Source organism: Haplochromis burtoni, unplaced genomic scaffold (assembly GCF_018398535.1).
Source record: "Haplochromis burtoni strain Fernald_Lab_line unplaced genomic scaffold, NCSU_Asbu1 Contig_258, whole genome shotgun sequence".
In the NCBI taxonomy this organism is placed as follows: domain Eukaryota; kingdom Metazoa; phylum Chordata; class Actinopteri; order Cichliformes; family Cichlidae; genus Haplochromis; species Haplochromis burtoni.
Genome location: NW_024582619.1, coordinates 233,726 through 260,344, shown reverse-complemented (window position 1 = coordinate 260,344; position 26,619 = coordinate 233,726). Strand labels below are relative to the sequence as shown.

The window sequence follows — 26,619 nt, the reverse complement described above, 5'->3', positions numbered from 1 at the left end:
TAAGGAGAGGAAAGAAAGTGACTCTGCTGCAGGAGCTTTTATCAGAACAGTTGGTTCTGCGTGGCTGCTGCACAGATTGCACCTGTGACATTTCAGTTATACAACAGTTTCTTTAACCACAACCTTAGCAACCTTAACTTAAACCCGACTCTTGCTATGTAAGGGATGATGTTTCACACCACAGCCATTTAATAATCAAATAGTACAGGTTTAAATTTCTTCATGCATCTTTGCACAAACGCTGTCTTTGTTAAGTGAGTTAGTGCAAATGTGATTTTGAAAGCTGGATACTAGTTAAGTATTTATTTTAATTTGAAAAGACGGGAGGCCACTGCAGCTAGAGCGTGTGAATTCTTTGCTAAATCTAATTTTGTTGTTCTCAAGTTCACATTTTGGCCTCTGGGAAGGAAATTCTCCACCTGAGGGGAGAAGGGGGAAAGAATGGCGCCCTCTTTCAAGACCATCATTTTGTCTTTACAACAAAAAAATCATGTCAAATTGTCACAGGGCTAATTTGTACACGAGGTGTTGCAAGCACTGCTCGAATGAAAACTTCACATTCATTACTCTGGTGAAAGACAGTGAGCCTCATTCACAGCTGGCAGCTCCACTTCATCCTATAAGCACTTGTCAGCAACAAAGTGTCGTGGAAGTGCTTAAAGGGGCTGCTTGAAGTGTGACACCAAGACCTTATAGGAGACCTATGGAAAACACTCAGCTTCAATGAGAAAGGATCACAGGACTACGAACAACGACTGGATTGAGCGTGTCTGCAAAAGGGAGGAGAAGAAGAAGAAGGAGAAAAAAAATTGAACATGCAGTGTGAAAGGCTTCCAACCCCAAAGGGCAATCTCACTGAGCTTCAGAAGAGCTGGAAGAAGAAAGCAAGAATAGAAGATGTTTTACTTTCTTGGAAGGTAAAGGAAGAAGAGCCTCCTACAGCAATATAAGGGGAAATTCCCACCAATTGAACATCCACCTCTCAGATCAAAGTGTCTACGTGTGTGTGTGTTTGTGTGCGTCTGTGTGCATGAAGCCACTTCTGCACCTGCGTCTGGAGCATCAGCACCTTAGAAGGTTATTAGAAAAAAAGCTTAAAGGTGTGGAATAATAAGGGCCGTATAAACTGTGGGAAACAGACACCATCATGTTGCACCTTTGACAAGCAGACCCAAAACAATGTGATGCAAAATTTTATTTATATAGCACCAATTATAAACAGCAGTTACCTCAAGGTGCTTTGTAGTGTAAGGTAAAGACCCTAAAATAATACAGAGAAAACCCCAGAACCAGGCTCAGGGGCGGGGCCTCCATCTGCCATGATCAGAATTCAGCTCCACCCTGTTCTTGTAAAAACAAAGCTGCTCATCTGGCTGATTTATTTTCAAGATGTCTTTTAAACTAGATTATAGTATATATGAGAATGATGGTCATTTGTCAACTAACATGTTTTAACCCAAATGCACAATAATTCCCTAACCTTAACCAAGATGCTTTTAATACAAAAACCTAGCACGGGGAGAAAAAAAACTTCAACTCAAAAGTGTTTGAGTTTTTTTCCCTCCCCATTCTCCCTCCCTACACCTCCAACCTGTCAGATGCTATAAAAATAAAACTGAACTGAACGTAATTATCCGTGAGTGGTCAAACAATTTGAAATGTGAATTTCTTTTTATATTGTATCGCATTCTATCACAGCAGGTCCTATATAAGAAACCTGAAAGTTGTTGCTGGTAACATTTTCCAGCTTCTTCTTCTGTTCCATTTGTACAACTGCACCAACTGCAATAGCAGACACACATTACAGCTAAATCTTGGCATTTTTGACATTAGTGACTCAGTCAGTGTACCGGCAAATGTTGGGTGGGCTAAATGCTGACCACTCATCAGTACTCACAAGATATCTTGGGTATATAAGGTGGGGCTGTGACTAGATTTGGGCAGGTGGACTCCACCTGACCAATGCCATCATACTGTGTAAAATAGAGCCCATAAGAACATTGCATTAGTGCACTACTGTTTATGTTCAGTGTGAGCACCACACTGTAGTCAGTGGAACTCTGCAGAAGTAGCATAAAAATCTCATAAAAGAGCTCAGAAAATGTGAAGTCAACAGATTGTAACAGATTAATTACAATTGAACTTTCTGTTGAAACCTTTTTCATAACAATTAACAGCCACAGTTCATTGTAACCAGACTAATGAGTGTTATCACCACTTTCCACTCCCCGATGAGCACCTTAACAGAACAGTTTGTTATAGTTTACTACTGCTGATCTTCACACACTCTGCTTCTGTTTTATTTTGCTCAGTATATTTAAACGCCACTGGTGGCGTGAGAGGCGACAAGGGTGCGGTGCTGCAGTGGTTAGCACTGTTCCCTGTTTGGGTGACCATGGCTCAGGGGGTTGGGAAGCTTATCTGTAACCGGAAGGTCACCGGTTCAATCCCCGGGCTCTCTGTCCTGGTCGTTGTGTCCTTGGGCAAGACACTTTACCCTACCGCCTACTGGTGATGGCCAGAGGGGCCGATGGCGCGATATGGCAGCCTCGCTTCTGTTAGTCTGCCCCAGGGCAGCTGTGGCTACAACTGTAGCTGCCTCCACCAGTGTGTGAATGAATAATGGAGTTGTAAAGCGCTTTGGGTGCCTTGAAAAGCGCTATATAAATCCAATCCATTATTATTCCCTCACAGCAAAAAGGTCGTGAATTTGACTCCATCATCTAAACGTTTTTTTAAATGTTCAGACTGCATTAAGATGACCACACAGCAGCCAGCAGATGCAGTCAGTGGCTAATGCCACAGAACAATGCGTTTAGAGATTCACTCACTCAAATCATGAGGTAGATGGTTTTACTCAGAAGTAGAAGAGAAAAATATCTGTTTTAACATTAGTCAGATGGCACTTCTCTGAGCAGCCTTATAGTTCGTCTAAGATCAGTGGTTGCTCAGCCATTGCAGATTCATCAATATAACAAAGATTCCCCTCTGAAGAGATATTTAACTACAGCAAAACATGAGAACAGTTAATTTTTCTTAAAATGAGAATATTTCTTCCCTCTTAATTGAAGCAGAGGTCTTATGTGGTGAAACAACAGTTGTCACTTTTTCCTGAGCAATAAAACCACAACCCATCACCCATGTAGAGGTTATAAACATTTGATACTCAAATAATTGTACACACTCAAGTCATTGGAGAAAAGTCTTATGAGGAGCTGTTTCTAAGTATTCTGAACAATTATTTGCCCTTCACTGAGATGGCTTAGGGGGCACCCAGATTTGAACTGGGGACCTCTTGATCTGCAGTCAATTGCTCTACCACTGAGCTATACCCCCAACCACAATCAGCAAGTACATTAACTCTGCCGAACAACTCATATTTTCTCTTCAAGTCACTTTATCACTTTGTATATACCCCCCCCCCACTATAGCCGCAATACAATATAGGATAAGCAGTAAAACCTTCTGCCACTGAACTAAACCTCATCATACTTAGTGACTGTCAGCAGGTAGCCCAGTGGTTCCATCAGCATGTGAGTGTGTGTGAATGCTAGATGAGATGCTCAGGTATAGAAGAAAACACTGCGATGAATGTGTGTGACCTGTTTAGAGTTAAAAAAAGAAAAGAAAAAAAGAACATGAGGAGAGCTCAGTTAGAGTACAAGAGTGTTGTGTAAGCACCATGTTTAATATAATACCTGACTGATATGAAGGAACTGCAGTCAGCAGATTTCAGATCATTATTTTGCAAAGGATGCAATTAAAAAGTCAACTTTTTAATCCTATGTTTTCATATACTGTTGGGATCAGAGTGGCAACATGCAATTAGGAGTAAAAGAAAGTTGCCACATTTGTAGTTTTGGAGCAGTAAAAATGTAGTCCAAGGTCACTGAGTTATACTTAATTGATTTATTCAGAAATTTACCTCAAACAAACAAACAAACAAACAAACAAAACGAGCTCCAATCTAAATCTGTTCATTACTATACTTTTATTTATTAATTTATTTACTTTTCATTTGTTGTTGTAATACTGTTTATAATAGTAGAGAAAAGAAGTTTTTTCTTGGTTTGCAAGCCGAGCCAAGAAAAAGAGTATGACCTTCTTAAACCATATGTATACTATTTACTGTTCTTTTTTCTTTGCCCAAGAAAGATAACTGTGATAAAAACACAAAGCAAACACACGACGCTATTAAATATTGAAAGCACACTCTCGTACGTTTAACCTGCCTAATTCTATTTAACCGACACGCCTTGAAGAAAACCGGCACAGCTGGTGAAGCAGGACCAGCACTTCATTAACCAGAAACAGCAGAAACATCAGCAGTGATGAGTAAACTGAGCACTGGCGTCTGATCATCTTGCTGAGAGTCGTTCACTCGGCAGGCAGCTGTGTTTGGGAACACAGCGAGTGTTTTCACTAATAAAAATCAGGGAGAGGACTGAAGCAACACATTTGATCGGACCTTTCTAGCAATTCAGCTGGCCTCAGATGATTACATGGCAAACACGAGGTTTTCACTGCTATTATGGGATTAGGAAGAGAGACTGAGGTGGAACATATGGATAGGCAGGAAACTGTTGGTGGAAACTATTGTTTTATAATAACGCTGCAAAGAGGAGGAGGAGAAGGAAAGAGGAACATAATGAAAAGTTGGTATGGAGGATGTAGGTTAAAAAAAACAACCATGACAACAATAAGGATAGCAGTGATGATGGTGGTGACACGGACCATTTCTGAAGGAAATCACACATTGCTGCCGTCAGGCACTGCAAATAAAAGCAAGTGGCACATATGCGTCAATAGACATGTCACAAGTTTATCACTTATCAGGTAACACAACAAGTCTAAAAATAAACACTAAGAAAAAAAAACCCTAAAAAACGCTGCATCTGTTGTTGCTAAGGTAATAAGGAAAAATATCTACTGCGTGGCTTCCTTTTGTTTTGTTTTGCATTAGCCAAGACGACCAATTATCACATGAAGAGTCTTTCCTTTCACCCCAACAGCTCTCATGCAGTCAGCAATCAAATCCTCCATTCATCCTTGAGTACTTGATCACCTCTAAATGTCACTGTTAAGTTTATTTATTTATCAAGAGACACACAAACAAAACCAGCAACCTTCCGATTACAAGGCGAACTCCCAACTCTTGAGCCACGATCGCCCCATTAATATACTGTTGTTACTGTTTTTATATGGGACATTTGGCAGAGATTAAATGTCACGTATCACACAAGGCCATAGCCTGTCAGAGGGCACCCAGATTTGAACTGGGGACCTCTTGATCTGCAGTCAAATGCTCTACCACTGAGCTATACCCCCTCGCATATGCCAGCCTGCAGGAAGGAACAATCTAGAGCAGGGGTGTCAAACTCAAATACACAGTGGGCCAAAATTCAAAACTGGAACAAGGTCGCGGGCTAACATTAATATTTATTGAAAAAAAAAATCTTCCTCCAGATTTAAGAATGAATCTCTTCTTATGGACTCAAACAAGTTTTGCTGAAAAACTGAATATGGAACAAGAAAAGCTTAATACTAAACAATACATATATTAGCTGTATAATACCAGTAGGCCAGCTCTAATAATAATTTGGTATGGCTTCGCGGGCCAAATGTAACTAGGCTGTGGGCCAAATTTGGCCCGTGGGCCAGAGTTTGACACCTATGATCTAGAGTAAATTTCCCCAACATTCAACTATTTATGCTCATCTTTAAATGCCACTGAGCCAAATATGAGTTTTATTGGTTTTGGTTTTGTCAGTGTTACCCGAACAGGGAAACACGTGTTGTTTCTTGGCTGTACAAAGACCAAAAGATTCACAAAGTCTCATTAACACAATATTCTCTCAGTAAAAGAGATGCTCAGATTAGCAACAATGTTATCTATGTGGGGTTGTTGTCTGAAAAGCAGTGTGTACGCTCTGTCAGCTCTTCCTGTACAAAGGGAAGGCGGTCCTCAGCATTTCATACTCATGGACCTGGCGACGGCTGTGCTCTACAGCTGCTTCACACTCGCTGCCTCATTGTGCCGTTTGCATATTTAGCTGCTCTGTTCCACTTCCCCTGCTGTTGATGTTGGGAAAACACACACAACAATACAGCTGTGAGGCAGCTGCCCGCCCTCTCTTTTCCTCTCCTCATAGCATCCCCCTGCCTTTTCCTTCTTCCCTTGCTTTGACTCAGCGGTCTCTCATTTGCTTTCGATCTCATCAAAGCTTGGTTTGAGAAAAAAAAATTGTAAATTGATTCACAGAGCTGTGACAATGTCAATGGGTATGCTTTTTTTTTCCAGAGCACACTTAGTATTTGATTAACACCAATTCTAATACAAAGTAGGGACCCAAAATAAAATATTTTCCTTTTCTTCTTCATGAAAACCTTGAAAAAAATACCAGATGTGACTCATACTTACCGCACAAGAGAGGGTGAGGTAGATGTAACACTAGCTAGCTTAGTTCTCTGGGAAGTTTAGTGTTAGCAATGCTAACACTTCCGACTTACAATCACTCACTGCTAATTGCTCACACAATGATAATGACTTGCTATATTATTGGAAAAATAATGGAATTAAAAATGCTTCACAAGGAACAAATACCACAGACATGGGTGAGAGGTCTTTTTCAGTGACTACAATTACAATTAGCTAAAACAATGTCTAGTAGAGAGCAATCAGCAGCCACCTGTCGCTTATATCAACCTTACCCCTAAGACTGCAAATTATTGTAATTTTCCCCCAAAAGATAGCTGACATGCAGGAAAAATTAGACAAAGAGACCAAAGCTGATTCTGTGCTAGTCTGTATAAAACGTAAAAGCTTTTGGGGATAGGCTTTTATGTTTTATGGCTAGCTGTTTTATGGCTACCTTCAAAAGCTAGCCATTCGCTGAAGTCCACTTTGTGACATTTCCAGTTTTCTTCCATTTTCATCCTATAACGCAGTCCTCTGGCTAATGAAACACCACCTGAATGCATCAGTTCATCATAACAATAATTATAACATTTTATTTACTAGAATGGAAATACATCAGAATATTTCACTGTGCAGGATGAGTTTATGGAGTTAAAAATAGAGCAGATATTAGAGCAGATGAAAATAAAGTATAAGTCTTCAGTGATCCTTAAATGCCTACTTCAGAGTTTATCTTTGCCCATTTTTCTTCATTGTGACCCCACTTGGCTTTAAACAAAGGAGAGATTTTTAACGATAACTCATGTATCCCAACAAAACTTCTCAACTTTTGATCCTATAGGATATAACAGGAAAATAACATTCAATAGCCCTAAATGAGACAGCCCGCCAAGATAGCAGCAGGACAAGCTTCCAATGTTGTGTGTTAAATCTTTGACACGAGCTTGAACTTTGGTAGGAGCGCAGCATTTGTTTTCTTCTTTCTACAACTGTCTGTGGTGAAAGAGGAAGTCAGCAAGAGGAGAGAGGGGATGAAATTTCCCCTTTTAATTAGATAAGGATATTAGACAGGAAGTTAATTAACGCTCTTACACAGACTCACATGTGCAGCAAGGTTTAAAAAAAGAAAGAGAGTGTGAGAGTGAAAGCAAACGAATGGTACGATAACCTTCATGTGGTACAAGCCAGATATGCTGTTTGAATTAAACCAACTTCAGCTACGAAATTTGAGGCTGAAACTTCCTTTGATTACTTGTTTGTTGCCGCTGGTCAAAGGAAATGAATTAGTCTTTTTTGTCCGTATTCAGTTTTTGAGGGGTTTTCTTTAGTCTGATCTTATTTTTGCAACCACGCGAATGTGGATCCTCCAGTAAACATATTCATTTCCAATTCATAATGAACACACAAAATGCTAAAATGTCAAAAAGCTGCAGTACCTTGAATGTCCACTTGAGACTTCTTTCGGAGATTTTGAGGTGACTGTCGTAATTTGGCACTATATTAAAAAAAACTGAATAAATAGAATTGAATTGAGTATATTTTCAGTGCAGCTCTGTTGCTTTTGTTTCACTGTCTTATCAAAATGACTTTGCAGGTGAGTTTGTGCCTCCCCTGGCTTTGACATGCCACAAACAACAGAGGCTGTATTCGCACATGTGTGTCTCCCAGTGTCACGGACAGCTGTGCAAGCTGTTCTGCAGTAGTTCACCTGCTCAAACACATGCGTGTGTGTGGTTTGTATCCTTCCTGTCTGACATACCAGGAATTTTATGCTGAACCTTCGGAACTGACAGCAAGCAGCGCTGTAAACGTGATACGCTTTCAAGTTGATACACAAACTGTATATGCACCATGCTTTCATTATTACATTTGAGAGGTCACACTTCATCCTGTCATTGACAGCAGAGTGATCCCAAGGTCTGCCAATTTGCTAGTGTGTAAGTATACATGCATGTGTGTGCATGCGGTCTAAGAATAGCTAAAGAGGGATGCCTGCTTCCTCTGTCTTCCCTCAGCAGTGAGGAAGAATCTAACGTGACTCCCGGCTTCCATCAAGCCATGACCCCAAAATGAGCTTCCTGGAAAACATTCACTGTCTACAGCGAGAGTGCATTTATCTTCAAGTCACCAAGCTTCTCAGTTCAAAACAAAAATAGTTTTTTCTCCCCAATAGAGCAGGATGACTTTCTAAAGGCCAGTAAAATAAAGCCCTTTGATGCTCTTTTTTAAAAAGAAAAAGAGAAACATGCCATAATAGTCCATCTTTAAAGCCTCTGTACCAGAGGATAATGTAAATCTTACTAGTACTTTTAGATATTCAAAGTGCTGACGGCTTATCTCAGCAGGATGAAAAATAATTTGCCTGCAGTCCTTTTGAAAACATGTGAAACAAACGTGATAAGAATCAGCTTGTCGTGATGCTGCGGCAGTGTGTGAGGACAAACCAAGGTATTTTGCATATTTTGCACATTCTGACATTCTCGGTAGAGCAAGAAATCTGAATTTGTCATTTTTTTAATGTGTCTGACAGACAGTCCATCTCTATCTTGGTAACAGGTGGAGTTCACCTTGTCTAAACAACTGAAGCAGCGCAGCCAGTGAAGTGCTTTCAAAATGCAATCAAAGGATTGTCTGGACTTTCTGCTTCTGTTTGGTTTGTGCTGTTTGCTAACCCCCACCCCCAATCGTTCAATCTAAACTATAATCCAAGCAGCAAATGCTTAGACTTTTTAGTGAAACTGTTTGTTTGAGCTCTGACTCTTAACTTTATAAAGCGGGCTGAATTTGCTGAACACATCTCTTTTCTTTTTCTCATATTCTAAAAGTGCCGCAGTGGATTATCAAAAATTCCCCATCTGAACCACACAGCTGCATTTTAATATATGGCGTAAAGACTTTGTCACCAAATATGACAGTTTGACATTATGAACACAGACTGAGACTGAGACTTATTCAGATGGAAATAATATTCGATCTATTATAGTACAGACTTTCCATTTAAGAGCACCCACAGGCTCTTGGGTTTCCTTGCGACTAATAAGAAGGGTGCCAAAAAAGGGAAAACCGAACCCCCGGAGAAAATTTTACGACTTTTACGTCAATTGCAACGTGTCAACATAAAGATACTGACTTCCGCAGGGAAACCTTCAAAATAAAATTTTCCCACGCCGTATATATTAATAAATGAAACGCTGTGTCTTAGAATTTAGTGGAAATTCGTGATTTGAGTGGATTCCCACGTAGAATATCGCTATATCATGATAAATACGAGGCTGAATGACTATCAAAACACGAATAGTTTATTTTTTAAATTTCAAATCAGATGCTTTCCGGTACGAGTTCATTCCATCAGTCGAGCTTGATTATTAAACTTCAAGCTGTTTCGATTCGGAAAAGCGACTCGCCGCTCGAGTCGCAATCAGAGAGGAGAGAGGCACGACGGGAGAGAACAACCTGATCCAGCGGATGAACGAGCGTGCGAGCGCCCGGAGGAGGAACAGACACGCAGCCAAGCACGAGACATAAAAGAGCAGCTATTAACGAGAAACGCGCTCGGGTTTTGCAGTGAGATAAACGCGCTGGGATAAGAATAATCTGACTTTTATTTCACAGCAGAGTCCAGAGAATTACGCGCGACGCGCAAGTCCAAGGTGAACCAACTTTTACGCACGGACCTTTGGAGATGTGGGGCTCAAAATGTTACCATGAAGTTGCATCATTGTTACATTTAACTGCAGTTTTGGAGCGAGAACTTGCGATTTAATCAGTTTTACTGGATTTTTTTTTTCTTATCCAGAAAGTGGACGAATCGAACACATTGGCACACGCGCACGAATCTTTTTATTTGCATATTTGGAGGGCGTTATTTGGACTGTCTTTTGCATTACATGCTGATATAACAGGAACTGTGTAGCTGCATTTTTTGTTGTTTCCCAACACCCGGCGTTACGCACTTAGCGCACTGTAAGGTACCCTTGACGTCTCCCGAGTTTTCTAAAAAAGCGGTATGGACAGAGTCAGACGTCTAGCCTGCGCGTGAGTCACCGTGAGCAAACATTTGGACAAGCGGCGCTTGTAGGCAGTGACACATTTTGGGATATTTAACAGTGCGTGCTTTGCACCAGAGGTCAGCACACAACACCGGGAGGACGCTCGGTGCAGCCGGGGGATTGGACACCGAAGTGCTAAATGCCCAGCCGGTCGCTTGCGGCTCCTCTGGCTGGGCGGAAACATGAGGTCCTGGGTCCTGGTGCTGCTGCTGGCTGCGCTTTTGGCGGCCCGTCTCCGGCTCGGCAGCGCTGAGGTAAGACTCTGGGACTTGCTGGTAAATATTTACGAGAGGACACAGGTTAAGAATCAATATAGTCGCACTGTTGATTTAAGGATGATGGAGGTAGTAAGACCGAGGTGATCTGTCTTGAAAAGCAACCACAACAAAATTAATTTTGATTTAAGATTGGTATTTTATATTTGTAGCAAAACTTTTGTCCGTTTTTTTTTAATTTAAAGGCTTAAACATTATGTCTGCGTGGGAAAAATGGTTGGCTTTAGGGTCACCCGTGAGACATCCAGGACACACTGAGAAGCCTGCAAAAGGTCATGAGTTTGAAACCATTAGCACGTAGATGTTTTGGATGGGACTGGCAGGGATATCTTTCTTATTCTGATCGTTACTAACCTGAGAATACAGTTTTCCAAAGGTAGGATTTAATATCAGTGAAATAACAGTCAACACGGTTGTGAGTTCATGTTCAGACTCTGATATGTCACATAGTGAGCCAACGTGAATTCTTGACTTGTGAGTAAGTGTTTGACATATATTACTCCCTGAGGTGATTCTACGAACGGTTGGTGGATGTTTCCTGTTACACATTATGGGCCAAGTAAAAGAGAAAATGTAAAGTTTGTGTGTTTATATGGGTGAACCTGTGCACGAGTCTGTTCAATAATCTCTGTGTGCCTCTGCAGCTTGTGCATTATCTGCTTCTCTCTCTGTCACGTTTTGAGAAGGTCATATTCCCGATGTATTGAGCGTAACAGTGCCACAGAGAGAGCGGGGAAGCCAGGTTGAGGGTGGGCCCTTGGCTAGTGGCCCAGCATCAGGAGTTATACTAGTCTAAAGAGCTGGAGCCAAAATCCATCCATCAACATAGCTGTTGTTTTTGTTGTCATGACAAATACACCAAGGACCTCTGTCGCCACACCTTTAAAATCATCTTTCTATGGAATTGATTCTTTAAGGATTCCCATTTTTCCAGCTGCTATGTATATCTCTGCGAACAGAAATGCATAGTTGGCCAAATAAAGACTCTACATGTATAATTACAGTAAAAAAAAAAACCCAAACATAAAGTGTGAATATCTTATACATATGTAGTAGTTGTTTGGACTTGGTGTGGACCACTTTAGCACATAATCATGATCACAAGAATATTTAACCAGCTGGGACTTCCCCTTACGAGATGGTGCACAAGTGTTTTGCAGTGTCATTCATTTGTTTGCCTGGAGCCCTGGAAAAAAATAATTCACATCTAAATCACAAAAAATGTTGGCACCTTCTAAACACCCCCGTGAGTGTTATTTGAGTAAGGTCAAGCTACATTTTTAGCTCTGCTTAAACTCAACGATTAAGTTGATACAAGAAATATAGTGTCACAGTTAACATGCCAAAAGATCTAGCCCAGTGTTGCATGAATGTCACACTTAGTCGTGTTAACACTTCTATTCAGGATAGCCTCCTACATGGTTAGCTCTGTCCAAGGCAACTCAGTACATGCATATATGCAGTATATACATTGTTTGCGTTGTAACACCGTCGAGGTGAATGAAAGTGTGACTAGACCTTAGTTGACCTGAAATTTTGTGTGATCTCCTTTTTACCAATCTCAGGTTCTCTTCCTCAAAACCACATCATCCTGTAAGGGTTGGAACCAACAAATGGAGTCTTCCTTTATACACTTAGAACATTTACTCTGAATAAACGAAGGCTTCAGTGTTGCACAGTTCACCTTTGACAGTGTGCTACTGCTTCAGAGGTTCAGTAACTTCACTGTGTTGAACCCAAGTATGGTGTGAGTTAGATTTGTGGCCCCTAGATTGTAGGCCAGCACACTTGGGTTAATTAGCATTATGAATTTACTTGTTAAGTCAGTGTATCTCTCAGTGTTTGGCCCACTCGTTGCAAAATGAAGTCTTTGGCTGTCTTCGTTTGGTCACATCTATTGGTGGAAAACACTTCAATCACATGGAGGTAATCCAGCTACATCGTGACATTGCAGGTTGATGTTATCAGTTAAACCCCAAATTTTTATTTTGATTTATGTGGCAAGAACTGTTTTTTCTGCCTGCTGTTAAAGGGTAATGCAGTCAAACTGTCACATCTTTTGCATCATCATGCATCAAACAGGTACAAGTGTGAATGCACACACAGAGTTGTTACATTTCATTTTTAAAAAATCCATTTAAATGGAATTGGAGTCAAATACACAAAAGCCCCCACGCATCAGGTCAGACCTTAATTCTTTCATCTTCTGCTGTTCAAATCACAGATGCTGATTGGTGGCTGCTGAACAGGTTGTTGTCTGACTATTGTCTCTGCGGGCGAGCGGGGATGATTTGCTGCTGCTGCCTGTCGGCTTGATCCATTTTACATAAGAACAACAACTAATCTGCCAGGGATTTCATGGACTTTGTGTCCCGCGTAGCGGTGTGTGTATTTCTGTGGTGTGTGTGCACATCTGGATACGTGACCGGGCGTAGCTGTGTATGTGTTAGCGGACATATGTGCTTGTGTTTTTTTGTATTTGTGTGTACTGCAGAGGGGTTATGCCTCTGAGTGAGTGCATGTGTGTCAAATAGAAAAAGTGCAGTGGCACATAAGAGTATTTGTTTGTAAGCCTGTGCAGTTCATTTTTAGAGAAAAGTCAGTCTTATGTAATGCAGAATGAAAATGAAAAACAATGGAAATATTGTAGACTGTATATAAAAGATGGCAGTAGCCACTGCGATACCGCCGTTGTTTTGTGGGCTACCATTGGAGGGTCCAGCTCTAATATAGTTTAGTTTACTTTTGCAGTATTTTTTAATTTGGTGATGCTTTCTTAAGTTACAGTGTTTTGACCTCTCAGGGCCACCGTAATAATAGTAATATATTGATCCCTGTGGGGAAATGCCTCTCTGCATTTCACACAGTGAAGCAATGGGCAGCCACCAATCTAGCACCCGGGGAGCAATGTGCAGGGACAGTACCTTACTCAGGGATACCTCAGGGTAGCCGTTCAGTGGATTTGAATCCCTGACCTTCTGATCATGGGGCCACGGCTCTACCTACTGAGCAATCCCATAAAGATAATAAAGAAGTTAATAAAATAGCAGTCAGGCTTTTACTTTGAAACAGGTTACTAGCCCCTTACATAGTGAAGACTTATCCTGAGTGGTTGAAGTCTATTATTATTTTTATTATTTTTTATCATTAATTCAACTCTATTTGGAGTGAAATGTTTGAAATTGCTTGGGCAAAACTGTCAGGCCAAAATCCAAACAAGACTGCTGAGACAAAGAGAAGCAGCAGCTCACAAGTGAGGAGCTGAGAGGAAAGACGATCTCTCAATTTTGTTTGACAAGTGACTAAATGGCTAATTAAGTTATTATTTCCACCTTTTGGTTACTGTGCAAATAATGTGTGTGTAGAACTCCCTTGAGTTTTCAGTGCGCTTTGATTAATTTATTACGCAACGTGCAAACACAAGATTCACTTAAAAGCCGCCAAATTATAGAAGTGGCACTTGCTGTAATGATCAGACTTGTGTAGCTGCAGTCACTTTGTTCACATCTCCTCCTCCTTCTTATTCTTCCCATCTCAGCTCATCTCTTCTCCCGCCCGTCCGCTCCCCTTTGTCCTCATGTTGGCTCCCCATCCATCATCCGTACCCTCATCTCTGCAGTCATGGTTGGATTGTGTGTGTGTGGGTGTGTGTGTGTGTGTTGGGTGGCGGTCATGATCTTTGTATTCAGCTTGTTTGTATATTTGTGCATAAGTGAGAGAGTTCCCACTGTTGTCTTCAAGTCTATCAGTTTATTTAGTAGTAAGTTGGCAGTCTGCCTCATCTTTGATAAAAGGAGGCATGTGTTGTGATACCACGGTGTGATTATGAGTCAGTAGTGACAGATATAGATTTGCTGTTATTTTGTGTTTATTTTTTTCCAGGGTCTGTGCTTCTGATTCCGTGTGTGTGTGTGTGTGTGTGTGTGTGTGTGTGTGTGAGAGCAGTCAGCTGGCCCCATAATTACATTCCATTACACTTCGCCTTTCTCCTCAAACATTCCATGCAAGCTCTTTGCCTTCCAGGCTTCCTCACAGGCCCCATGCAGTGTGTTATCATGAATGTGTGTATGACCTCCTCGCAGACCGTGACATCCTATATACGCTTATTTTAACCCATAAGCTCAGCCACACACACTCAGCAGAAAATAGATTTGTATAAGCCAGGATATTTAATTTATTGTGCTGAACGATTTGAGCGATTTTCTGCTCAAACCACTGTTTTTAACTTGTCCTCTCATTCGTGTTCCTTATTTTTATAACCAGGGGGTTGTTGCATGTCCAAGTGAGAAACTATTCCCTGTCTCACTGCTCAGCTCTCTAATTTCTCTGTGAGTGTTTGTGCCTGCATGTGTTTGTGTGCGTTTGCAATTAGCACTAGGGCTGTAATGAGAGCTTCTTGCATAGTGGAAACAGCCTGTGTGAGTGCAAGTTTGTGGCAGTGCTCGCTGGACAAATTTGGCAGACAGTTAAGTGGTTAAGCATCTGTACATAAACGGGAAAAGAGGGGGCGAGGTTGTGTGTGTAAGAGACTGTGAGTATGTGTATGTGTGTTTGCTTAACTAGGTCAGCCAGTGGCTCGTGAAAGTCATCCAGGTGTCCTGAGCCATCAACGCCCACAAAGCAGACAGAAGGAGACAAAAGAACAGAAAGCTAGTCGGGGAAATGAACGTATAGGAGGCTATGAAATGATGATAAAAGAAATCATTCTGGATCAGACAGCGGATAGACTTTAAACAGGTGATCATCCTAAGGAAAACATTGATTTTAATTTTAATTCAGTTGTATTTATATAATGTCAAATCACAACATTAGTCACCTCAGGGAGCTTTATATTGTAAAGACCGTACAATAATACAGACAAAGCCCCCTTTTATGAAGCACTTGGTGACAGTGGGAAGGAAAAACTCCTTTTTAACAGGAAGAAGCATGTTGCAGATCCCAGCTCAGAGAGGGGAAGCCACCGGCTGTGACCGGTTGGGGGTGAGGAGAAGGAGATGTTACACTGACTAATTTATTTATTCTTAGAGTGTATACAGTCATATCTGTCAGCTCATCTGAGAGATCTGTTGGTATATTCATGACAAACGGGGAGTCTGTTTGGCAACAAAGAAGCAAACAAATAAAAACCACAGTGATCACTGAGCCTACTGACATCAGGTAGTTTGAGAGGGAGCTAGGCCACTACACTGCCTCTTAGCTTTGTTTTGAAGCTTTAGAAAATCTTGTCCACTGATGGTAGGCTTGGATTTGGCTAATTGCAGGTTCAGCAGTCCAGCAGGGCCTTACCTGGGAGGGTAGGGTTTCAATTGCTTGTTAAGTCTGTATTGACTTATATTTAGCCTGCATGAAGCACATGTAAAACATGTAACGGCTAAGAAGGTGGAAGATGGAGATGGAAGGTTCTTTATTGTGATGGTAGATATGGACTGATTCTTGTGTGGTGCTCTTCTACTCTTTTATACAACGTCTCTCATAAACACACACAATCATATAAGGATTGCTTGTCTGTGTCCAAGTGCTTTCTATCAAACGTTCACACTCCGGTGAACAACTCAGGATTCAGTATCTTGCGTAAGGATACTTTAGCACATTGACTGGAGGAGCCAGTCGAGCCACCAACCTTCTAATTAACAGATGAGCTGCTCTGCCTCTTCTAGATGTCTGCAGCATTAACATAGCTTTTCCAGACTTACAGCTTGCAAATCAAATATAATCAGAGTGAAGATCTGAATCTTTGCACTTGTGTGTGTGGAAAAACCTAACACGGGTGCTCCTAACAACATTAATGATGCTTCTGCTCAATTTAGGTGCAGAATTGTAACTGAAAACGGCTGCTTTGAAATGTAGAAAGGAATAAAGCAGAGAGGGTGCACACTGATGATGCCCTTCAAGTGCACCTCATCAGAAAGATCGGTTTACTGTTAAAATCACAAGAAACCTCTCAAGTTTGGCGACCTTTGCATTTGCGAATAAGCTTCACAAAACCATAGGAGACACATTGAGAAATTGGACAGTAAATCTGTAAAGACACAAGTCTGGTTTTACATAAAACTCATCTGACTAGCTGTGTCAGGAGAGATCCTGATCGTGATGACTGCTGCAGTTGAAGTGTTCACGGGAGATAAAACGGATAATATAAACACGTTTACGGCCACACATTTTTTCATCATCATTAAAGAGACCGTATCTACTTCGCTGCTTTCATTTTCCCGTCTCTCTCTGAGAGTTATCCACATGATCGTAACACTGCCTGATTTGTTTTGGCATTTTTCTGGCATGTGACACTATGAAGTGTTATTCCAACTGCTTGGAGATAGCGCGAACTTAGAGCCAACCACAGCAAAATGTGCCAATGACTTTTGAGTCATCCGCCTTTGATCTCGATAAAGAAACCACAAGGGTCTGCCCTTAAAAACAGTGACGCTGAATCCATAATGAAATCGTGCAGTACTTTTCATTAAAACTTCATTCATTAATACATGACTTCTCTCTCTCTCTCAATTTTTTTTTTCAAGTAATAATGAGATTTCTTGCATAACTTAAAGGATATTTTTCATTCCTTTTTGTGTTGTTTTACAACACAAACTTCATGGTTTAGGCTGGTGGACTGCAACTGAACTAAAAGAACAAAAATGGTCAGGATTGATTCAGAGAAAAGGGGAAAAAGTCCTTGTGGGTAAACGGCCAAGGAGGGAGCAACAAACACCAATCACAACCATCATTTCCTTTGATGGAGGAAGCGAAAGTGGAGCAAATTTCAACTGGAGATCAAGGACTGAGATATTGTACGCCAGCCCTCGTGTCTCTCTCAATCCGCCAGCGCACAATTCTGTCTAGTTGTGTAACTGTTGTGATACATTTGCAACTGTCTTCTGCTGTTTCATGCACGTCAATCCTCTTCCTCATTTCGCATTGTGAGAAATAATCACCCAAATTAATTGAAGATCCGAACTCTTTAAAACACAGCGAGCCCGTGTATTCATGGTGTATATGTGTGGTGCTGTTTTCCCATGAATGCATTCTTTCCTCTACAAAGAGGACACTCCCTGCCTCCTGTGTAAAATAATAACTGTGCCACAGTTCAGGGTCAGGCTCTTGGACTTGAAACCCAGACTAGACCTGCATTTCCTTCCCAAACAAGACATGCAGCTAATTGCAATTCAAGATTGACCTTAGCCCTCAAACAGCCAATATAGTTCTTGTGCTGGTGTTGGAGTTGTGCAGGTTTTGTGACAAGGCACTTGACACCAGCTTTGTTTCACTAGCAAAATATCCACACTGCTAATTGAGAAGGAAAAAAAGGGCAGTTTAGGTTTGACTTGCAGAGCTATCTCCTGATAGGCAAACATGCAAAGTGAGAAAAAACTGCCTTAAAGCAGATATCATAGTTTGTTTACAGATCCTGGGGAGTACTTCTTTATATAACTTTATATGAACATATGAAGCACCATTTCCCTTACTTAAACATGCCTCAACCTTTAGCAAAGTATGTGACAAGGACGATGTATTTGGTGTGGAAGTCCTGATTTGGGACACACATCAGTTAAGTTTCCCATGATGCACTGAGTGTTTCTTCTTGACTCACCTCTTTTCATTCTCCGTGAGTTTATACACTACTCTGCATTTAGTCATTAGTTTTTTATCATTCATTTCTGGCTCTCTTCCACATGGTTCTGCCAGAGGTTTCTTCCTGTTAAAAGAGATTTTTTCCTTCCCACTGTCACAAGGTGCCTGCTCACTCTGGGGTTATCTGTTGTTGGGGTTTCGTCTCTGTTTTGGGTATTGAATTGAACAGGATGCAATGTCACTTTGATTAGCGGCTTGGTAATCTTGCGTATCAAAGTCACTTTGAGAAAGATGCTGAAATTCAAAAACCTCCATGTATCCATGTGTGTTCTATTTGCCGTAGGGTTTACCTCACAATATTAAAGTTGTTTCCAAGCAAATTATTATGATTTACTACAAATGCTTGTGTTTGTCTCAACAGGGCGATCCACTCCCTTCATCTCTGGTCGACCTGGTGAGGAACTCTCCCATCTCCTCTGTGGAAGACCTGAAGCTACTTCTGCAGGAGGAGACCGATGCAATAGGTACTAATGACCACAACGCACACATGCACACACGCACACACGCACATATACAGAAAGTAATAAGACTGACGTGGAGGAGGTAAGCATTTGGGTGTACCCACAGAACAGTTTGATGACAAGAGGAAAGATGGGAGGAGAGAGTAGCAGTGACCTTGTGTGTTTGACAAACTGAAAAGGAGAGAGAGACAGAGAGAGAGAGAGAGAGAGAGAGAGAGAGAGAAGCCTCCAACACAAGGTCACTACATTGTTCTCCTGCTCTGGATTCCTCTCTTGGTTTTGAGTTATGGATGTTTGTATAACAGACACAGACCTCCCCCCGCTATGCCTGCACCCTCAAACAGAGTCCAAACTAAGTTGCCCACAAATGCGCACCAGCGGGTGATTAAAAAATTAATTATAGTCTTACCCTTTAGAGGACTCAAGTCACAGATACATATATTAATAGACAGACTTTTGATCATAATGCATAAATAAAACAGTGACATAACGTCAACCACAGAGAGGAACCAGCAATGGGAAGGATGCTCAGAAACAGGACACGAGGAAGTGACTCAAAGTTTGTTTTTATGGCAGATCAAACTATTTTTTCCCTTTTTTGGCTGAAGCCAGTTATTTTTTGAGTTTTAGTTTTATCAAGATTCTGAGATGACAAAGTACGAATGACTCATTTTACTGCCTTTTTTTCTTCTTTTTTTAAGCAATGCCAATGTTCAAATTTAATTGTTCAGCATCTTAAATTCTGTCGTGACTCAGTGGATGTTGGAACTCTGCTTCAGGTCTATCTTATTTAAGTTTGCTTTGTTCCAAACTTGAATCACTGAATTTTTCTCTGGTACTACTGAATGGTTAACGTTTGGGCTTTTCCCTGCACAAATAGGTTACAAAAGTTGTTTGACATCTTCAAAATGAGTGACGTAAGCCTGAGCCGTACTTTGTATTTAGTGCAAATTATCCATTAAACTTTTATTATGTATTGATAAATACAATACACAATAATAAACAATAATGCTGTGTTTAAAATCAATGAGGCAAAGAGTTGAACAGTTGAAGAGTTGACTGCTTTATGATGTGAAACTGGCGTAAACACCATCATGTGAAATGCTATTGTTACCATTCTTTTTGTTAGCTAAAATGCTAGCAAAGCTAGTACTGTTCCTGTTAGCATTTAGGCACATGTTCATTAGCATTATGCTATGCTCAGAAATATATTTTTCTCAGTTTTGCATTTTCCATTTTCTCTGCAGAAGAGTTTCTTGTTATCGCTGTGTAAATATATGTACTCACTTTAATAAAAACATGAAAGTCTTGGCCCTCAGAAAGAGATTTAACATGAAATAAAATGCTATCAGAATTAGCAGAATGAGCTACACAGCCTGCTGATTAGCCGGCTAGCAAAAATTAAATGAGTCAGATATTAATATATGAATGAGGACGACAAGATTCAGCTCTCCAATCCAATTAGAAACAGACAAATATTCAGATAAAATGAGAAATTAGCCTCTGAGAACCTAACGATATGCTCTCTGTCTGAACCAGGCAATTAATTTGTGCTGCCAAATAGCACTTCATACATTAATGTACTGCACGTAGACACACGGAGTAGCCACATGCAATCTATACCCAGGGATATAATTAGGGCTTAGAGGGTAGAGTGTGAAATGACGACATATGTGAGAGTGCAAACATACGCTCACAGTTCCATGCATGAGCTATATTTAACTGCTCATATCTCGTCTCAACAGTATTCTTGACAGCAGCGAGACAAATTGTAGCAGAAAATAGCCTAATTGTTTTAGTGGAGGAAAAAAATGGCTTCCTTTGTGTAGTGAACAATGAGTTTAGCTAAAAACTGCCCTAACGGACTTGCATGTTACAGGGTTTCTGTTGCCTGTGAAAGTGCTTGCTTAATTTTACCCAAGACTGCTATTAAGTTCACTGCTAACTTTCATCCTTTGATCCCCTCTCCTTTCTTCTTTTGCAGAAGAGGAAGAGGACGTGCATGATATTATCCCAAAAGGCACCCATGGTCGCTACATTAGAAGTCTTGGTAAGTTTCTGCATCTACCTTTTTATCCCTCAAAATCATTTATTTATTTATTTATTTATTTTTTTTACCTCGTATGCTAGTTCTACTATAACTCACAAATTCATCCATGCCTTTGCCTCTCTTCTCTCCTAACAGTGGAGGCGCAGCCAGCCCAGCAGGCGGCCTGTAAAGTGCGAACAGAGGTGATGGAAGTAACGAGGTCTATGCTAGATCGCCGCAATGCCAACTTCTTATTGTGGCCACCATGTGTGGAGGTGCAGCGGTGTTCAGGTTGCTGCAACAGTCCACGGATGGAGTGTGTCCCTATAGTCACCTCCACCAGATACCTACAGGTATGCAGATCATGCAGCTCCCATTAATGACTTCAGGGAGTAACTGAGAGTCACAAGTGGTTAATATTGTCTAATATATGGTTTTGGATGCACATTTACAGAATTATATAACATATTAGCCAGTTTAAAGGAGTACAAAGGCTAAAAGCTAGCCTAAGGTCTGAGTTGTGATTTTTATTTGATTGCCTGAAGTGACTTAGACTGACATTGTTAATTTATTTGCAACCTGAGTCTATGCATGACGCTTAAAGAACAGGTAAATCAACATTTTTTTCTTTTTAAAAAGAGAAAACAAGTCTTGACTAGGATCCATCAAATAGCCTGGAAATGCTAACGTGTCTGAAAGTGTCAACAGCAATTAGAGCTCTTTGCTACTCATTCAAAAACTTCCTCATTAAAAATACAGAGATAATTTCACAGTTTAGTTCTGTATTTCTGATTTTTTTAAAATCACAATCAGTTGTGCTAATTTTGTGATCTTTTTCCACCTTTTTTATGCCAGGTGATAAAGATTCAGTACATTAACAAGAAGCCCCATTATGAAAAACCCATCATCCCAGTGGAAGATCACGTCAGCTGCAGGTGCCAGAGCCTGTCCTCCTTTTCCTCCTCATCTGTTCCCTCTAACCCCATTCCTCCTCCACCTCCCCCACAACAGCCGCCACTGTCCTCCCACGTTCCCCGGCTCGTTCAGCCCCCTTCACCCAAGACTCAGACCTCCAAGGCTGACCTCCATCGCCACGATGACCTAAAGTACAACCAGCAGCATTACGGTCCTGAAGAGCGTGAGCCGGCGGTGAGGCAGTGGCAGCATGGCAGTTACACCCAGCTTGTACACTGGACCCAGCCCAGGGGGCATCAGATACCCCAGCCTGGGTTGCCCAGGCCGGTCAGCAGCTGGCCATCTGAAGCGAGGGCGGAGCACAGTGTCATGGGAAGTACACAGCAAGTGGGGCACGGTAGTGGGTTTGAAGGGAGCAGGGAGGAAAGTGGTGTGCATACATCACACAGTGGGGGCCAAGTGCATCATCCCGATCACGCAAAGAGGCAGCAACAGTTATTAGAGCATCAGCAAAGGCATCATCATCATCATCATCATCATCATCAGTCACATTATCCACAGCAGTACAACCACGGAGCAACGGAGGACCGAGAGCTGAGAACGCAGTATCGCCTCGACACTCCCCAGTCAGACAGTGCCTCACCCCCTGCCAGCCAAACCGAGCCACCCAAATTTGAAGAAACCTCCACCCTTCCATTAACAACCATTCAGAAAGACTTTGTGACCAGTCAAAAAAGTATAGAGGTCACAAATCACAAACAGGCTGAGACTGAAACAGCCAGTCAAAAAGAAGGGAACGAGAGGGAGGAAAGTGGCTCAGCCAACAGCGGGGACTCGGCCACCACAGAGCTGGCCAATCAGGGAAAGAAAAAAGACTCTAATGTGACCGGTGAGGACGGTCGCTTAACAGAGGCAGAAAGGAGGCAGAAACTTCTGGAGCTGGTACAGAGAGAACCGAGTGAGCAGACTCATCTTTATCCGCTTCATCCTCACCAGAGACCAAAGCCAACTACATTTAAAACAGGTACTGTTCAAATATGTGTGTATGTGTGTGTGTGTGTGTGTGTGTGTGTGTGTGTGTGTGTGTGTGTGTGTGTGTGTGTGTGTATAAACAGCATTTTTGAAAACTGAATTAAAAAACCAAATTGTTTTTTTAATACATTTTTAAGTGGAAGGTGTGAAAAGCAAACTCACTGCTGGACAGATTTTTGGATACACACCACCACCCTGGATGTGTGGATTGTACTCAGTGTTAACAATCATTTTAGTTTTTACTGAAAAGACATATCTTGGTGGCCAGTGCTCTGTTTTTTTATATTTTGCACCTTTAAGGAACATGGTCAGGATCCACATTAAAATCTAGCTGGCTCTTTCTTTACTCGTGTTCCACCGCTCCAGCAAGTTGCATGCAATTTGACAGTCAAGCAAACAAATGCCACCTGTCACACAACTCCACTGTAAGTTTTACCTCGTGCGCGTTCCCAGGCAGGAAGCAGCTCAGAGTACATGTATGACTAAACAACATGGCCACATGTGTCCTGCCATTCTTCCTCAATCCCCTGAGAGCTCTGCAGTCAGAAGGCTGAACTTCTGACTGTGGGAAAACCTGCAGGCAGCCACAGGCTTTGTTACACAGGCTTCAAAGTTATCTGGTGCCCTGCAGGGTACAATTGGAGCCACTGCACAATTTCTATACCATGTGTTAATTCTTTGCTTCACTTACTTGTGCAAGAAAAGGTTCTGTGTTCAAACTTGGCCAAACAACTGCAGAAAAAAGTTGACTCATTCTGTTTCTACTGCCTGTTTTATCTCTTCCAGCTTCCTCTACGGCGGCTCCCATTTCGCCTTCAGCCCGTAAAGCTCCGTTTCGTCCCGCTTCACCACGCCGCAGGAGGAAGAACCGCAAACGCATCAGCAAAGCAGCCATTAGAGCTATGATCATGTAAACCTGCAAGGTAAGATCAAGGAGACAGACAGGGTTAAGGGTTAAGAGAGAGGTGAATATAAAGCTTTGTAGAGGGGACAATATTGTTTAACGTGAGGGTGGTAATCTGTGCACTGGTACTTGGAAGTCTTAAATGGATGCTGAATGGATGCTGGGATCGCTGATAAAATAATTGAGCCATTGTCTGTGAAGGTTCTCAGTCATCCAGGTCATCGTAGTCTAAGGAGCTTGGAAAGAAAAGCGTCTGGACTTCTTTAAATGGCTTGAAGACGTTTCACCTCTCATCCGAGAAGCTTCTTCGGTTCTAGGGTCAAATGGTGGAAAGACCCAGATTTAACCCCTGTGGGAGTATCCCCCCTTAGCTCATGTGATTAGGTAGAGGATCATTAGGGGGTCCTATTCCCCCTCCTGGGGGAATACTCCCACAGGGGTTAAATCTGGGTCTCTCCACCATTTGACCCTAGAACTGAAGAAGCTTCTCGGATGAAACGTGAAACGTCTTCAAGACTAATTGAGCCATTATTTTAATTACTAGTGTTAATATTTTGTTCGATAAAACGCTAAATGTAAAAATTCTGAAATCCATCTGCCACTGCTGGGTTCTGTCAGTAATTAGTAATACAGGAATTTGTCCATATTTAGTCTTCAAAGTTTTGTGGCAGCCAGCATTTAAATTCAAGATTCAAGATTCAAGTATTACATTTCGCTGCGTGTTATACTTGTATAACTATGCATGTGACAAATAAAGAATCTTGAATCAGCAGCAGGCTTCAAAAGCTAATACGCAGAAACAACAAAACATAAATTTGGTAAAAGTAAGGGCAAACCTATTATGTAGGGATATGCAACATACCCTGTAACCCAAGGGTTATTAGGTAAATATTATATCAGTGTAGACAAAAAGCTGACAGTGAACGTATGTGACTTATCCGACTTTTCTTTCGCCTTTCTAACAGGAAGATTTCAGCCAGAAACATTGCTCCAAAGGAATGTGGAAACACCAGAAGAATGGGTTTCTTAAACGTTGGACAGTCCGGACTGTGTGGACAGAGCTGAGGGTGCAAACAGTGCTGCTGTTTTCAATGGACGGCTTCACACGGAGTCACCTGCTCCAGAGATGCCGCGGCCCATCCAGCGTTAAGGATTTTATAAAAGTGCAATCATATGAACTCTGTGGACCAGAGGGTGTTTGACACACTGGATTTTATTTGGTTGAACCACAAGTCCAGCTGATCTGGACTGATGAGTGGAAGTGTGTGAGGTGCTGAAACAGAGTCGACTCTTTTTGCAGTTTGCAGCCATTGATTGGCGACTGTAACACCTTTCACTTCAACCTTGTGGTTCATCAGATGGAGAACCCGACTTGGACTTGGAAGTTAAGTGTTTGGGTCTCGATTTGAGACTGGAGACGTGGAGAACTGGATTTTTACACTGGGGTGATAACTGGAAACTGCAGAGTGCAGCTCAGGCCTCAATGCCAAACCTTACTCTTATCCTAAAATGTCTAAAGTTATCTAACACTGGAGTAGCCGTACACTGACCATACAACACTGACTTTAGAGAAGTGCTCTACCGTGTACTGTAGCTAAATATACTGGAAAATATCGATAACCTGCTCATTTTGTACTACTGCCAGATCAAAATGGAATGGAATAACAGCTAAATGCCTGCTTAGATAACCTGCTATGAATATCCACATTAAAGCAAGTCTTAAAGACCTGGCCTGTTAGAGATCGCTGTGAGCCAGTTATAGCCAACACTGTATTGTATAAATGCTTTTAGAAAATGATCTCCACGGGGAAAAAAGAAAAACTTTATTTCTTAACTTATTTAAAAAAAGGGGGGATGTGAAATCCTCTGGTTCTCAAGTGTAATTATTGTTGTTTCAGATTATAATTATTGGTTGTACAACTGTTACTGTAATGAATGTTATTTTTAATATAAAATAAAAATATTGAATGAATATTTTGTTTTCACTTGACTGTTCATGCATGCATGAGTCTCTAAATGGAGGTGAACGCATGCCTAATACAAGTGCACGTTCACGTGCATGTTCAGCTGTGTGCATGCGCCAATAAATCAGACCGAACCGATAATCCTCACCCTATGACTGCACGTCCTGCAGCTCTGTCATGCAAAGCAAGGTAAGGGTCAGCAGAAATGTCTGGTTGCTATAGCAACTCATGGACGGCCATGTCAACAGAGGAGTATCGTATGGTGAAAGAGAGACGAGGGAGGGAGGGTGTCAGTGCAGGAATGGCCAGAAGATGAACGACAAGGGAGGGAGCGGGTGAGGGCTCAGCTGGGGGTGGAGTGGAGCAGAAATGGCATCCGAGAAAAAACAAGAAGAGAGAAGGAGCTGGAATGCAAACAGAAAAAAAATTGGGTAGTAAAACAATCAACTCATTGAAATATACAATTGTGAAACTATAGCAAGTAGAGACAGCAACATGGAAACTCGTTATAAAGATGATTTAAGAAAGAAGCAGTTTAAATGTCATTCTCTTGTGTAACGGGGGTTTCCCCCTGCAAAGCTAATTTGGTCAGCAGATTCTCTTCTTTAAGGACGATGACTCAGCATGTCCTTTACCAGGACCTGACATGTATAAACACTTCATAATAGCTCACATGTGGCAAATTTGCCTTGGAGATGGGCTGCAAATCTAAGCTTGAAGATTACTGTGCTTAGCTATATTTAGTATAGTAACAAACAAGATATTGCATGTTTTTTTTTTTTGTAAAATCATAGGAGAAAGGCTGAAGAGTCTTTCCACTTTCTCTAGAACATTCCCACATAAACCAGAGGGTGTACCTCGGTCATTGTAACCAGGAAAGTTCTTAATTGAATTCCAACACAAAGGCCCACTTCCAGACTGGCCCCTACATACCTCCCACTCAATC

The 26,619-nt window shown here is 41.5% G+C and overlaps 1 protein-coding gene and 2 non-coding genes across 3 annotated transcripts; 1 reads left to right on the top strand and 2 right to left on the bottom strand.

Moving 5' to 3' along the window:
• Positions 1-3,264: 3,264 nt before the first annotated feature.
• trnac-gca lies at positions 3,265-3,336 on the bottom strand. The gene has a single exon. It is a non-coding gene; the product is annotated as a tRNA-Cys (tRNA).
• A 1,920-nt stretch (positions 3,337-5,256) lies between these two features.
• On the bottom strand, positions 5,257-5,328 carry trnac-gca. The gene has a single exon. It is a non-coding gene; the product is annotated as a tRNA-Cys (tRNA).
• A 4,475-nt stretch (positions 5,329-9,803) lies between these two features.
• Positions 9,804-25,681, top strand: si:ch211-79m20.1 (mastermind-like domain-containing protein 1). The gene is made up of 7 exons (XM_005939444.3): positions 9,804-10,721; positions 18,730-18,832; positions 20,814-20,879; positions 21,015-21,211; positions 21,714-22,797; positions 23,592-23,728; positions 24,675-25,681. Exons 1-6 carry the CDS (start codon positions 10,650-10,652, stop codon positions 23,717-23,719), a joined length of 1,650 nt encoding a protein of 549 aa, XP_005939506.1. The 5' UTR covers positions 9,804-10,649; the 3' UTR covers positions 23,720-23,728; positions 24,675-25,681.
• Positions 25,682-26,619: the final 938 nt, after the last annotated feature.